Source organism: Stegostoma tigrinum, chromosome 5, assembly GCF_030684315.1.
Source record: "Stegostoma tigrinum isolate sSteTig4 chromosome 5, sSteTig4.hap1, whole genome shotgun sequence".
Taxonomy (NCBI): Eukaryota; Metazoa; Chordata; class Chondrichthyes; order Orectolobiformes; family Stegostomatidae; genus Stegostoma; species Stegostoma tigrinum.
The window spans coordinates 112223890-112237340 of NC_081358.1; the positions used below are offsets into that span (position 1 = coordinate 112223890).

Consider the following 13451-nt stretch of genomic DNA (forward strand, 5'->3'; position numbering starts at 1 on the left):
CAACATCTGCAGTCATCTAAGTCTAACTGTTTAAACATCTTCAATTTTAACTACCCCTTTATTGGTGGCTGAGCCTTCAGTTCTGAAATTCCTTTTGTTACAGTTCCTGTAGACACTGACAACTCTGAATTCCCAGTGACCAATCCACAGGAGCACAGTAAAGGATTTCCTATTTTAAAACCTGTAAACGGGGAAAAAAAAACAGACTAAATCAACATCAACTAAGCAATGCATTGTAGGCAGGTAATACAGTAATACAGAAAAGGTAACCTTCCTTAAATATGTAAACATGATTGAAAGCCATACACAGCATTTTTTGCTTTTGCCCCTCACTCTCTGGAGCATTGTAGCCTTTGTAGGAACTAGCTTGAATCTGCTTCCAATTTTTGGCTTTCATCTCTCTTGTGAAATTGTAACATTCCATGTCTGTTCCCTCAGTTGCCTTAGAATTACCCAAACCGATTTGTGGTAAGATGTTCTGACGGCTCCTTTTGCAGACCATATGCTGAACTTCTGTGGGTCCCATCTTTTCAGCTTGGTAATGAGCTTCCATTTTTTTTCCTGCTGAAACATCTGTTGATGAAAATATTTGTTTCTCTTACTGTCCAAAATCGTTGTTATTCTGTTTTACCTTGAATTAAAAGGATAGTTTAAAACATTCAACGTTATGTGAAAACCTTGTACTCCTAACACCTCCATATACCTGTCTCTTTCTCTATCTTGCTTACTTCCTTTTAAGAACTCCTTAAAACTCACATCTACTACTGGACTTTCGTCACCTGACCTAATATCCTTCTGCAAATGGGCTGATCAGACTTTCAGATTGAAAGTGGACTAATGCTTCGTACTACTGAAACAAGTAAAATGACCATAGTTTGGTGCCCTTCTTTTCAAAGTTGATTCCTCAACTAGTCCTAAGAAACCATGTGCTGTGGATGTAAACAAATCAAACAATCTCTACCTGCTGCCCATTTTCTGCCTGCTCATCCTGGAGTGATTATCATGCTGTAGGGTAAGGCTACGTGCTGCGTTGACTATAGGGCAAGGTACAGAACCAAGTATATGTGCTCAAACCTAAATACAATTTGATCTTATTTCACTTTGAAAATCAATGTGAAAGTTGTAAATTTTGTGGCATTTCAGCTATTTTGAGGAACTTTTCCAGACACTGGGATGTTTAATGAAAATCTAGAACTAACCAAACAAAACTGGACTCTTTAGTCACTTTACATATGAGCATTGGTGTACATAAAAAAATCCAGTAATATGTCTCATGGTGATCTATTATGTTAAGCATACTGGATAATTAGAAATGCCTTTGAAATGTTATTTAATCTACTTTCTCTACACTTTTTCTGGTTAGGCTTTACAGTTCAATTTAGAACAACACCAAGTTAATACAAAATAACTCCATCTGCTCCTTGATGATGAAATGTGAGGCTGGATGAACACAGCAGGCCCAGCAGCATCTCAGGAGCACAAAAGCTGACGTTTCGGGCCTAGACCTCTGATGAAGGGTCTAGGCCCGAAACGTCAGCTTTTGTGCTCCTGAGATGCTGCTGGGCCTGCTGTGTTCATCCAGCCTCACATTTCATCATCTTGGATTCTCCAGCATCTGCAGTTCCCATTATCACTGATACAATTCCATCTGCTCCTTAATGGCCAAATAAATTTGTTCTCATTGGTTCCCAAAACTCCTCCAAGTAGCAGCTAGCTGAATTTCATTTGTAGAGACTAGAGCAGTTCATGAAGACTGCTGACAGTTACCACCTTCAGGACAAGAAGAGACAGGAAATCAGTGCTAGTCGGCGAAACTGAGGTCCACTAAATGAACAGACAACAATCAAAATGCCCATTGCATCATCATTTTAATCCTGTTGGATGTATTTTGAAAACATCTTGGTATGATTAATATGACTGATATATTGATTTTTTGGCAAATGATTAGTTTGTCACAGGATCTACTTTATTTTGCAGTAGACTTCAGAAGGATTACATTAATAATTTTTCCAAATAAGCAGAAGTTTGTGTTAATCCCGTTTTGATACAAGTGCAATGAATTGACTAAGTGCGAAGCTAGACCTTCTTTCAGTTCCCTTTGTGGCTATTCTACTGATGGTTATTAATCCTAATGAATTGTCTTTATTATAACCTCTGTGTTTTACATAATATTGATTATTGCTGTTATTTTAATATGGCTTTTGGTCGATGTAGCTTATGAATAGATATTTCTGCTCCTTGATTTGTTGTAGTTTTTAACTGTCTTGTTTATTTGTGTTCAGTATTTGACGTTTTTTCTTTTTAAATAGGTGGAGCTGGAGGTAACTCTGCCAGGGGAAGGAAAGGACAGAATCTTTAAGGTGGTGATAAAGTGGGTGGCATGTGTCAGTCTCCAAGCTCTGCATGATGCACTTTCAGGTCGTCTCCCAGCTATTCCTTTTGAATCTATTCAAGCACTAGATGTAGTGATGAGACACCTGCCCTCCATGAGGTGAGAAGAGCCACCTAGTGACTAAAATGTGACATTTAGTAATAACTTTGCATGTGACGTTTTTAGATGTATACTAAAAGGGAAGCGCAGTAGTACCTCTGTTACAAAATCATGAATGAAGGATCTTACTGGTGCATCATTCCACAAATTGATCTCTCTGCCTCCCCGTCTCTGTTCAGTTACCTAGTTTAGCGAGTAATTACGGTTCTTTCAAAGAATATTGACTAAAGAAAATTATTTTTACTTTCAATTAACTTATTCACCACATGGAATTTCATGAATTCTGTTGTCTAGCACCTAACCATATGTTTGCAGTCACACAAATTAGACCTCAAATCATGGAAATTAGATACTCCATCTGTCATTGATAAAGGTATAACAGGACAAAATTCTGTGGCCAATTTGACTTCAGCTTTGAGAACCTTGTCTTTCTTGACTACCTATTCCAGTAATTGATCCCATTTACACAAAGCCATACTTCCTGGTATCTATCCCAGGTTTTCAACAACCCCTATTATCCTTGATTTAAACATACCATGTGTACAATGTTTTGGGTTGATTTTCTACTATTCCAATAATTATTCTGACGTTCTGAATGGTGCATGCCTCTTTACCAATTTTATTGAGTCATTCTTTACCATTCTTTGCGCTTGCAACAAGAACCAACCTTGTTACACAGTCTGCATTATTTGTAGGAGCTGTGTTAATCTCCCATTGTGTTTGTGACCAGAATTATACTGTAGCTGTGGTGTGACCATGGCATGATGCAATCAGTGGATTCTGTGATATAATCTTGTTTTGTTTTTGGTCACACTGAGAGTCACAGGTCAATTAATGCCAGTAGCTTTCCTTCCAATGGAGATAATTGCTCAGGGTCAACTAATAAGTGTCCTGAAAGGGTGAAGTTTAGCAAAGACCAAGAGTACACCAAATGCACTATCTCCCACTGTTGCTGTTGATCTGTTTGGAAGCACTCCGTACATCCTTACATGAGTGAGCTAGTTGCCCTTGATTCCCACTGACAAGTTCATAAAGCAATGCATCAGAACTTTGCAAATGTCTTCTGGAAGTTCATCACTTTGAAAAATTATCTTTAAAGACAGATTGGTCATGCGCAATTTACTTTGGGAGCACATCTCTGAATACTAGTTCCTGATGAAAATATCTCCAGGTATCCCTTGACATTCATATCCTAAAATAGTTGTTTAATCTTAACCTTATCATGTTGTATATTGCATTTGTCCTTGAGTCTCAGTTGAGTTCCTTTTGTAGGAACTTGGCTGCATCCTGCACCCACAAGGCATTCTATCTTTGTATCTTCTGCAAATTAAATTTCCTTGAATTGGTATTGTAATTCTGGTTAACTTTTATGTAGCCCTGGTTTAACTCTCACTCATACTTCTCCCTTCGTTATTTTTATCTTAAGAACTAGGTACCCACTTCATTAAGTGTTATTATTTGTTAAACTCTGATATTCGGATAATCCAAAAAGTAAAAGCATCTTGGATATAATTGTCATTGTGTGTGATACGTGTGTAGAGAAAGGAATGTAGGACCCATGGGTGAGTTCGTCAGAGAAAGGTTATCCAGAACTCAATCCTGTTTGTAGTACTGTAGCACGATATGGAATGGACGAACCTGTTTGATCAATCCTGCTGCCCTTTTATGGGTCTGCATCATTCATCTGCTGCTCAGCTTTCTCCTACCCTCCCTCAGCCTCTTCATCTCCAACTGCCGTCGAGACATCAACCGCCTCAACCTCTCCACCCCTCTTACCCACTCCAACCTCTCCTGCGCAGAACGGGCGGCCCTCTGCTCCCACCCCAACCTCACCATCAAACCCGCAGACAAGGGAGGCGCAGTGGTAGTACGGCGCACTGATCTCTACATCGCCGAGGCCAAATGCCAACTCTCCGACACCACCTCCTACCGCCCCCTTGATCATGGCCCTACCCCCGAGCACCAAACCATCATCTTCAACACCATCGATGACCTCACCACCTCAGGGGACCTCCCACCCACAGCCTCCAACCTTATTGTTCCCCAACCCCGCACGGCCCGTTTCTATCTCCTTCCCAAAATCCACAAACCTGCCTGCCCTGGCCGACCCATTGTCTCAGCCTGTTCCTGCCCCACCGAACCCATCTCTACCTATCTGGACTCCATTTTCTCCCCTTTGGTCCAGAAACTCCCTACCTACATCTGTGACACCACCCACGCCCTCAACCTCCTCCAGAACTTCCAATTCCCTGGCCCCCAACACCTCATTTTCACCATGGACGTCCAGTCCCTATACACCTGTATTCCACACGCAGATGATGGCCTCAAGGCCCTCCGCTTCTTCCTGTCCCGCAGGCCCGACCAATCCCCCTCCACCGACACCCTCATCCGCCTAGCCGAACTCGTCCTCACCCTCAACAACTTCTTTCGATGCCTGCCTCTTTGTAGGTTATGTGGAACAGTCCCTCTTCCGCACCTACACAGGCCCCAAACCCCACCTCTTGCTCCGTTACAGTGATAACTGTATCGGCGCCGCCTCTTGCTCCCCAGAGGAGCTCGAACAGTTCATCCACTTTACCAACACCTTCCACCCCAACCTCAAGTTCACCTGGGCCATCTCCAACACATCCCTCACCTTCCTGGACCTCTGTCTCCATCTCAGGTAACCAGCTAGAAACTGATGTCCATTTCAAACCCACTGACTCCCACAGCCACCCAGAATACACCTCCTCCCACCCACCATCCTGCAAAAATTCCATCCCCTATTGCCAATTCCTCCGCCTCTGTCGCATCTGCTCCCAGGATGAGGCATTCCACTCCCGCACATCCCAGATGTCCACGTTCTTCCAGGACTGCAACTTTCCCCCTGCAGTGGTCGAGAACGCCCTTGACCCCATTTCCCGCAACACATCCCTCACACCCCGCCCCCGCTGCAACCGCCCCAAGAGGATCCCCCTCGTTCTCTCATACCACCTCACCAACCTCCGGATACAACGCATCATCCTCCAACACTTGCGCCATCTACAATCTGACCCCACCACCCACGTCATTTTTCCAACCCCACCCTTGTCTGCCTTCCGGAGAGACCACTCTCTCCATGACTCCCTTGTCCGCTCCACACTCCCCTCCAATCCCACCACACCTGGCGCCTTCCCCTGCAACCGCAGGAAGTGCTGCACTTGCCCCCACATCTCCTCCCTCACCCCTATCCCAGGCCCCAAGATGACTTTCCATATTAAGCAGATGTTCGTCTGCACATCTGCCAATGTGGTATACTGCATCCACTGTACCCGTTGTGGCTTCCTCTACACTGGGGAAACCAAGCGGAGGCTTGGGGACCGCTTTGCAGAACACCTCCACTTGGTTCGCAATAAACAACTGCACCTCCCATTCACGAACCATTTTAACTCCCCCTCCCATTCCTCAGATGACATGTCCATCATGGGCCTCCTGCAGTGCCACAATGATGCCACCGGAAGGTTGCAGGAACAGCAAATCATATTCTGCTTGGGAACCCTGCAGCCCAATGGTATCAATGTGGACTTCACCAGCTTCAAAGTCTCCCATTCCCCCACTGCATCCCAAAACCAGCCCAGCCTGTCTCCACCTCCCTTACCTGTTCTTCCTCTCACCCATCCCTTCCTCCCACCTCAAGCCGCACCCCTATTTCTTACCTACTACCTCATCCCACCTCCTTGACCTGTCCGTCTTCCCTGGACTGACCTATCCCCTCCCTGACTCCCCACCTATACTCTCCTCTCCACCTATCATCTTTTCTCTCCATCTTCAGTCTGCCTCCCCCTCTCTCCCTATTTATTCCAGTTCCCTCACCCCATCCCCCTCTCTGAAGAAGGGTCTAGGCCTGAACCATCAGCTTTTGTGCTCCTGAGATGCTGCTTGGCCTGCTGTGTTCATCCAGCTTCACACTTTGTTATCTTGTTTCCTTGACTTTCTGTTTGTCTGCAGTCAGTTCCAGTCTTCAGTAGTGTTGGTGTTTAGATTTATAGCTTACATTGAATCTAAAGAAGAAGAAGGTGGCCAGTGAATGTAAGTGCAAAAGTTTCACAAAGCAGCTCCACAGAAGTAGTTTGCTTTCAATTCTCTGCCATATTTCCCATTTCCTACATTGCAGCACACCAGTGTACTTGAAGTTGAAACTGGAGTTGTAGGGAGATAGATGGGAAATCAGTAGGGATCAGGTAGCCATTGCGATGTGAACTTACATAAGAGCTGAAGTGAGCCTTTCAGCTGCTTGAGTCTGCATCATTCAATTAGATCCTAGCTGATTATCTACCTCAACTTTTTCCATATCTATTGAAGGCATTAGTATCCAGAAATCTATCGATTCTTGATTTAAATCTGCTCAAACATTAAATTTCCACAGTTTTCTGGGTTGAGATTTCTAAAGATTTAATATTCTGAGTTTAAAAAATCCTCTTTAGCTGTGTTAAATGGCCTTTCCCTTATCCCTTAGTTCTGAACTTAACAGCTATACGCATTTGGTCACATCCTGTTAGAATTTTGTAAATTTTCAATTCGATCATCACTCATACTTTGAAATTCCAGAGTGTACACACCCTATTTCCTCAATCTCCATTTATAAAATAATTCCCTTATTCTAACAATTAGCCTGGTAAAATCAATTGCACTTTCTCTATGGTGTATATATTTTATTTTAGGTAAAGAAGCTAAAAATAAAAACAGTGTTATAGGTGTGGTCTCACCATAGCTCTATACTATTTCAGCAAGGAATCTTTTCTTCTGCACTCGAATCCCTTTGTGGCGACCCACAAAGTAGCATTTGGCTTTGTAATTATTTGCTGCACTTGTTATCTTTTAGCGACTAGTGAACATCCTGGCCTCCTTAGATATTGACACTTCCAACCTCTCACCATTTAGGAAACATTATTTTTTCTCTACTAAAGTGAATAATTTCACACTTAATTCACATTATTTTCCATCTGCCATGTTCCTGCTCATTCATTTAGCCTGCAAAATTACCTTGAAGCTGCATTTTTCTTCAATTTGGTTTCATTGTCAAATTTGGAAATATTTGATTTGATCCCCACATCTGTATCATTTTCATACATTATGAATAACTGTGGCCCCAACACTGAAACTTGCACCACCCTACTAGAAACAGCCTGCCATAGCTGACAATTACCTGCTTACGCTTACTCTCTACTTTCTGCCTGTTAATTAATTTTCAATCCATGTCAATATATTGTCACTAATTCCAAATGCTCTAATTTTATTTGCTAACTTGCAACCTGGAGCTTTATCAAAGAATTCAGAAAATTCAAATAAATCTCATCCACTGGTTCTCCTCTATCTATGCGACAAGCAACTTACTCAAAAACTCCTGCAGGTTTGACAACCTGAATTCTGTCTAATGAGTTCATATTAAATTTGCCCAGTCCTACAATTTTGTAAGTGTCCAGTTATCACTTACACTAGATTCCATCATTTTTTTCTGACCACTGATGCTAAGCTAACGGGTCTGTAGTTGTCCAGTTTCTTTCCCTCCATTTTTAATTGATGAGCTTATGTTGGTTATTTGCCAGTCTGCAGAACCTTTCCAGAATTTGTAGAATTTTGACTGATAACCAATGTATCAACTATTTCTTCAGCCACAACCTTCAACATTGAGAGATATAGGTCATCCAGTCCAGGAGATTGATCAATCTTCAATCCAGCTAATTTTTTCAGTACTTCTATTAATACTAATTTCTTTTAGTTTTCTATTTTCACAAGGCCGTTGGTATTCACTCATTTTTAGGAGATTTTCTATATCTTGCTCCTCACAAATGTGCCAAACGTGGTTTAGTTGCTCTGCCATTTCCCTTTTCTCCATCTTAGGTTCTCCTGTCTTTATCCATAGTGGACCCACATTTGTCCTTGCTAACCATTTCTTTTATACATACGTAGACAAACTTTTCTCGTCCACCTTTATGTTCCTCACTAGTTCACGTTCATATTCTCTTTCCCCTTTCTTTATCAGTTTCTTCAGTCATACTTTAGTGAATTCTAAATTGCTCCCAAATCTCGGGCTTAACACTCTTTCTTTCACTTTCTGTAGAATTATTAATATAGCTTAAATCTGACACTTTTTCTGCAAGACTTTTCTGTCAGACATGGGCTTTTATGACAAACAAATAAATCCTCCACCTAAGTTTCATTTGATATCTTAAGAAAGGATTCAGAAGAACTGTTTGTGTCACCAAACTTGTTTGCATGGCACAGGTAAAGCCTGCTCCTTCGTGAATTTTTATCTTTCAATGCAAGTTCTCATTTTTTATTAAAAACCAAAAGAACTGTGGATGCTGTAAATCAGGAACAAAAACAAAGTTGCTGGAAAAGCTCAGCAGGTCTGGCAGCATCTGTGGAGGAAAAAACAGAGTTAACGTTTCAGTCCGGTGACCCTTCCTCAGACCCTTCTGTGTGAGTGTGTGCCATCTGCAAGATACACTGCAGAAATTCACCAAAACTCCTGAGACAACGCCTTCTAACTTCTACCATCTGCAAGGACAACAGCAAGAGAACATAGAACAATACAGCGCAGAATAGGCCCTTCGGCCCTTGATGTTGCGCCAACCTGTGAACTAATCTAAGCCCATCCCCCTACACTGTCCCATCATCATCCATATGCTTATCCAAGGACTGTTTAAATGCCCCTAATGTGGCTGAGTTAACTACATTGGCAGGCAGGGCGTTCCACGCCCTTACCACTCTCTGAGTAAAGAACCTGCCTCTGACATCTGTCTTAAATCTATCACCCCTCAATTTGTAGCTATGTCCTTTTGTACAAGTTGACATCATCATCCTTGGAAAAAGACTCTCTCTGTCCACCCTGTCTAATCCTCTGATCATCTTTGTATGTCTCTATTAAATCCCCTCTTAGCCTTCTTCTCTCCAATGAGAACAGACCCAAGTCCCTCAGCCTTTCTTCATAAGGCCTTCGCTCCAGACCAGGCAACGTCCTGATAAATTTCCTCTGCACCTTTTCCAATGCTTCCACATTCTTCCTGTAATGGGGCGACGAGAACTGCACGCAGCATTCCAAGTGAGGTCGCACTAGCGTTTTGTACAGTTGCAGCATTACGTCATGGCTCCTGAACTCAATCCCTCTACCAATAAAACCTAAAACTCCATAAGCCGCCTTAACAGCACTATCAACCTGGGTGGCAACTTTCAGGGATGTATGTACATGGACACGAAGATCCCTCTGCACATCCACACCACGAAGAATCTTTCCATTGATTCTGCCTTCCTATTATTCTTCCCAAAGTGAATCACCTCACTTGTGTCCGCATTGAACTCCATTTGCCACCTTTCAGCCCAATTCTGCAGTTTATCCAAGTCTCCCTGCAACCTGCAAATTCTTCCACACTGTCCACCACTCCACTGACCTTAGTGTCATCTGCAAACTTACTAACCCATCCACCTATGCCTGCGTCCAAGTCATTTATAAAAATCACAAACAGCAGTGGACCCAAAACAGATCCTTGAGGCACACCACTAGTAACCGGACTCCAGGCTGAATATTTCCCATCAACCACCATTCGTTGCCGCCTTATAGAAAGCCAGTTTCTAATCCAGACTGCTAAATCTCCCTACACCTGTGTACCATCATCTGCTAGTTCCTCTCAAAACCACTCACCGTCCTAATTTAGAAATTTTTACCATTTCTTCACTGGTATGTGGAGAAAGTGAGAACATGGTACAGAGTTGGATGATCAACTATGATCATACTGAATGGCAGAGCAGGCTTGAAGAGGCAAACAGTCTGCTGCTATTTTCTTCTGTGTTTCTATGTTTCTAAATTCTGAAGTTCCCTCAGTAACAGCATAATATATGCACCTACACCAAATGCTGTTCAAGCAGTTCAAGAATGTGTAACTTACTCCTACCTACACAAGGGTATTATGGAAGGGCAGTAAATGCTGGCCCAGCCAGCAAAGCTCAGATCCCCTGAATGGATTTTTAAAAAAGGATGATGCTTTAAAGTCTTGTCAGTCCTAGAAACACTGAACTGAGGAGATTTCCTTGCAGGTAAAGTAAGAAAAAGGACAATCAAATGAACCATATGACTAGGACAGATAGATGCCGAAAATCTGCCCTCTCCATGCAGGCATGTAAAGACATAGAAGACCAGTGGAAAAGCTTATAATTGTTGTGGATCTGAGTTACATGTTGTGATAGTCAGGCTTTTTTCCAATTTTGAGCTTTTCTCAGGTTGATAGTATTGATCCTGATTGTCATTTTTATTGCCCTTTTCACCTTTTCGGGGTCTATCTGGTCCCATTTGTAGCTGAAAAGGAATGGACAGCAGTGACATACAATAGTTCCCTTGATCCACTTTTTTTTCCTCTTTCCCTTTATACAGATTTGCAGCTTTGTTACTCTAAAGCTTTGCACAGTACTAGATTTTGGTTGTTTCAAAGTAATGCGAGCACACAATGATTTGCTTTTGAATGGTACTTTTCAAAATCACCAGATTTCTTAAATACTTTTTAAGTATAGTCATTAAAGTTGGAAACTGGTGGCCAGTTTGCACACAGCTAGCATCCATCAACAGATGACTTGTAACATTGATTGAGGGTTAAGTAATAAAGAACACAGAACAAAACAGTATGGCACAGGAATAGGGCCTTCAGCCCACCAAGTCTGTGCTGATATACGATGCCTTTCTAAACTAAAAACTTTTGCCTGTCGGCGGTCTGTATCCATCTCTTCCCTGCCTATTCATGTATCTATCAAGATACCTGTTAAACGTTGCTATTATATCTGCTTCTACCACTTCTTCTGGCAACATGTTCCAGGCACTGACCACCCTCTGTGAAATATAATTTCTCACATCTTTAAACTTTCCCCCCTTTTATCTTAAACCTATGCCTTCTAGTAACTGACATTTTTATCTTGGGATAAAGACTTTGACTGTCTATACTATCCATGCCTGTCATAATTATGTGAACGATCAGATCATCCCTCAGTCTCTGATGTTCAACTGAAATTAAAGTTTAGTTTGTCCAACTCTCTTCATAGCTAATACCTTCCAAATCAGGCGACATCCTGGTAAACTACTTCTGTATCATTCTCCAAAGCCTCTATATCCTTTCAGCAGTGTGGTGACCAGAACTGTACTCAATATTCCAAATGTGCCGAATTAAAGTTCTATACAGCTGCAACCTGACTTGCCAATTTTTATGCTGTATGCCTTGACAATGAAGGCAAACATGCTGTATGCCTTCTTGACCACGTTATCTAGTTGTGTTGCCTCTTTCAGGGGTCTGTGGACTTTTATGCCTAGATTCCTATTTATGTTAATATGTCTAAGGGTTCAGGTATTTACTGTATAATTGTTCCTCATTAGTCCTTCCAAACTATGTCACCTACATTTGTCGAGATTAAATTCCACCTGCCATTTTTCCACTCAAGTCCCCAGCCTATTTATATTCTGCTGTATCCTTACTGTCTGCAACTCCCCTAACCGTCGTGTCATCTGCAAACTTATCAGATCTCCTACATTCTCCTCCAAATCGTTTATTTGTATTACAAACAACAGAGGTTCCAGCACTAATCCCACCAAAAAAATCTGGTCACAGATCTCCAGTCAGAAAAACACCCTTCCGCCAGTTCTGTATCCATCTTACCAGCTCACCACAGATGCCATGTGACCTCAACTTATGTATCATTGTGCCACCAGGGACCTTTTGAAAAGCCTTGCTAAAGTGTATGTAGTCAACACCCACTGCCTTGTTGTCTTCAATCATTTTGTCACGTTGTCAAAAAATTCAATTAAATTTGTGAGGAATGACCTCTGCTCGAAGCCATGCTGCTTATTGTTAGTAAGTCCATATTTTTCCAAATAAGTAAATCCTGTTCCTGAGAATTTTCGCCTGAAATTTCCCTACCACCGACATAAGGCTCATCAGGCTGTAACTTCCTAGATTATCCCTGTGCCCTCCTTCAACTTTGGCTATTCTCCAGGCCTCTGGGACCTCTCCTGTGACTAAAGAGGATACAAAAATTTTTTAAATAGAGCCCAAGCTATTGCCTCCCTCTGTATTCTCGGATAGAACCCATCAGGTCATAGGGTCTTGTCTATCTTAATGCTTTCAAAACACCGAACACCACCATCATTTTTATATTGACATGCCCTGGAATATTATCATAACTTCCTCTCGGATCACCATCTGCTTCATTGTGAATACAGATGCAAAGTATTTGTTAAGTACTTCATTGGTTTCCTCCAGCTCCACGTATAAATTCCCTCTTTTGTCCTTAAGTGGACTTACCCTTTCCCTTGCTACCCTGTTATTCCATATATACATATAAATGCATAATCCTGTTTGCAAAGACGTTTCTTGGCTTCTTTCAGACCTCTGAACATGTTGTTTAAGTTTAATGGCTAATATATCTGGAATCTAGCTTTTTATCTTGAGACATTTTTATGTTTACCTGTAAGGTCTTATGGCCCCACTGGTTAACATTTACTAGCAAATCACTGTCAGTGGAAGTTGCTGCACTGTACTCTCGGTAGTACCTTCAACTGCCAGCCTTGATTTTGGTGCTCCAGTCCTGAAGTGTGATTTGAATCCAAACTCTGCTGGTTCAGAGGTAGAAAATGCCACTACCTGAACCGAAGAGGAAAATTTTCTGGGCAGCCGTGCTGTATAAGTTTATGGCTGGGTGTGAGGGATGATTAAAATTCAGTAGTTGGCTAGTCCACTACCTTCCTGCCTACTCCAAAACTGTGTGTGTAATACAGTAGTGGGTAAGGCATTAGCAAGTCTATGTGCTCTGTGTATGGCAGAACAACTTACTTCCCCTCTAGTTTTCAAAATCTGAAACTCCATGTTTCCTAAGGCTTACAATCTCTCCCTGTCTAAAAGCCTTGGGACTTGCTTTTTAAATCTGGTCACCATGATGATGTTGGAAGGTGGACCCTTCTGAGGAA

The 13451-nt window shown here is 42.0% G+C and overlaps 1 protein-coding gene across 3 annotated transcripts in view; it reads left to right on the forward strand.

Moving 5' to 3' along the window:
- LOC125451790 (protein argonaute-2) overlaps nt 1–13451 on the forward strand; it is a 98141-nt gene that overhangs the window by 39469 nt on the left and 45221 nt on the right. For all 3 annotated transcript variants that reach the window (XR_009445790.1, XM_048529367.2, XM_048529368.2), the window contains exon 4: nt 2310–2491. Coding sequence is in view for 2 of the 3 variants with exons in the window: in XM_048529367.2 (XP_048385324.1) it covers nt 2310–2491 (182 nt within the window). In the remaining variant the exon portion in view is untranslated. The remainder of the gene's footprint in view (nt 1–2309; nt 2492–13451) is intronic.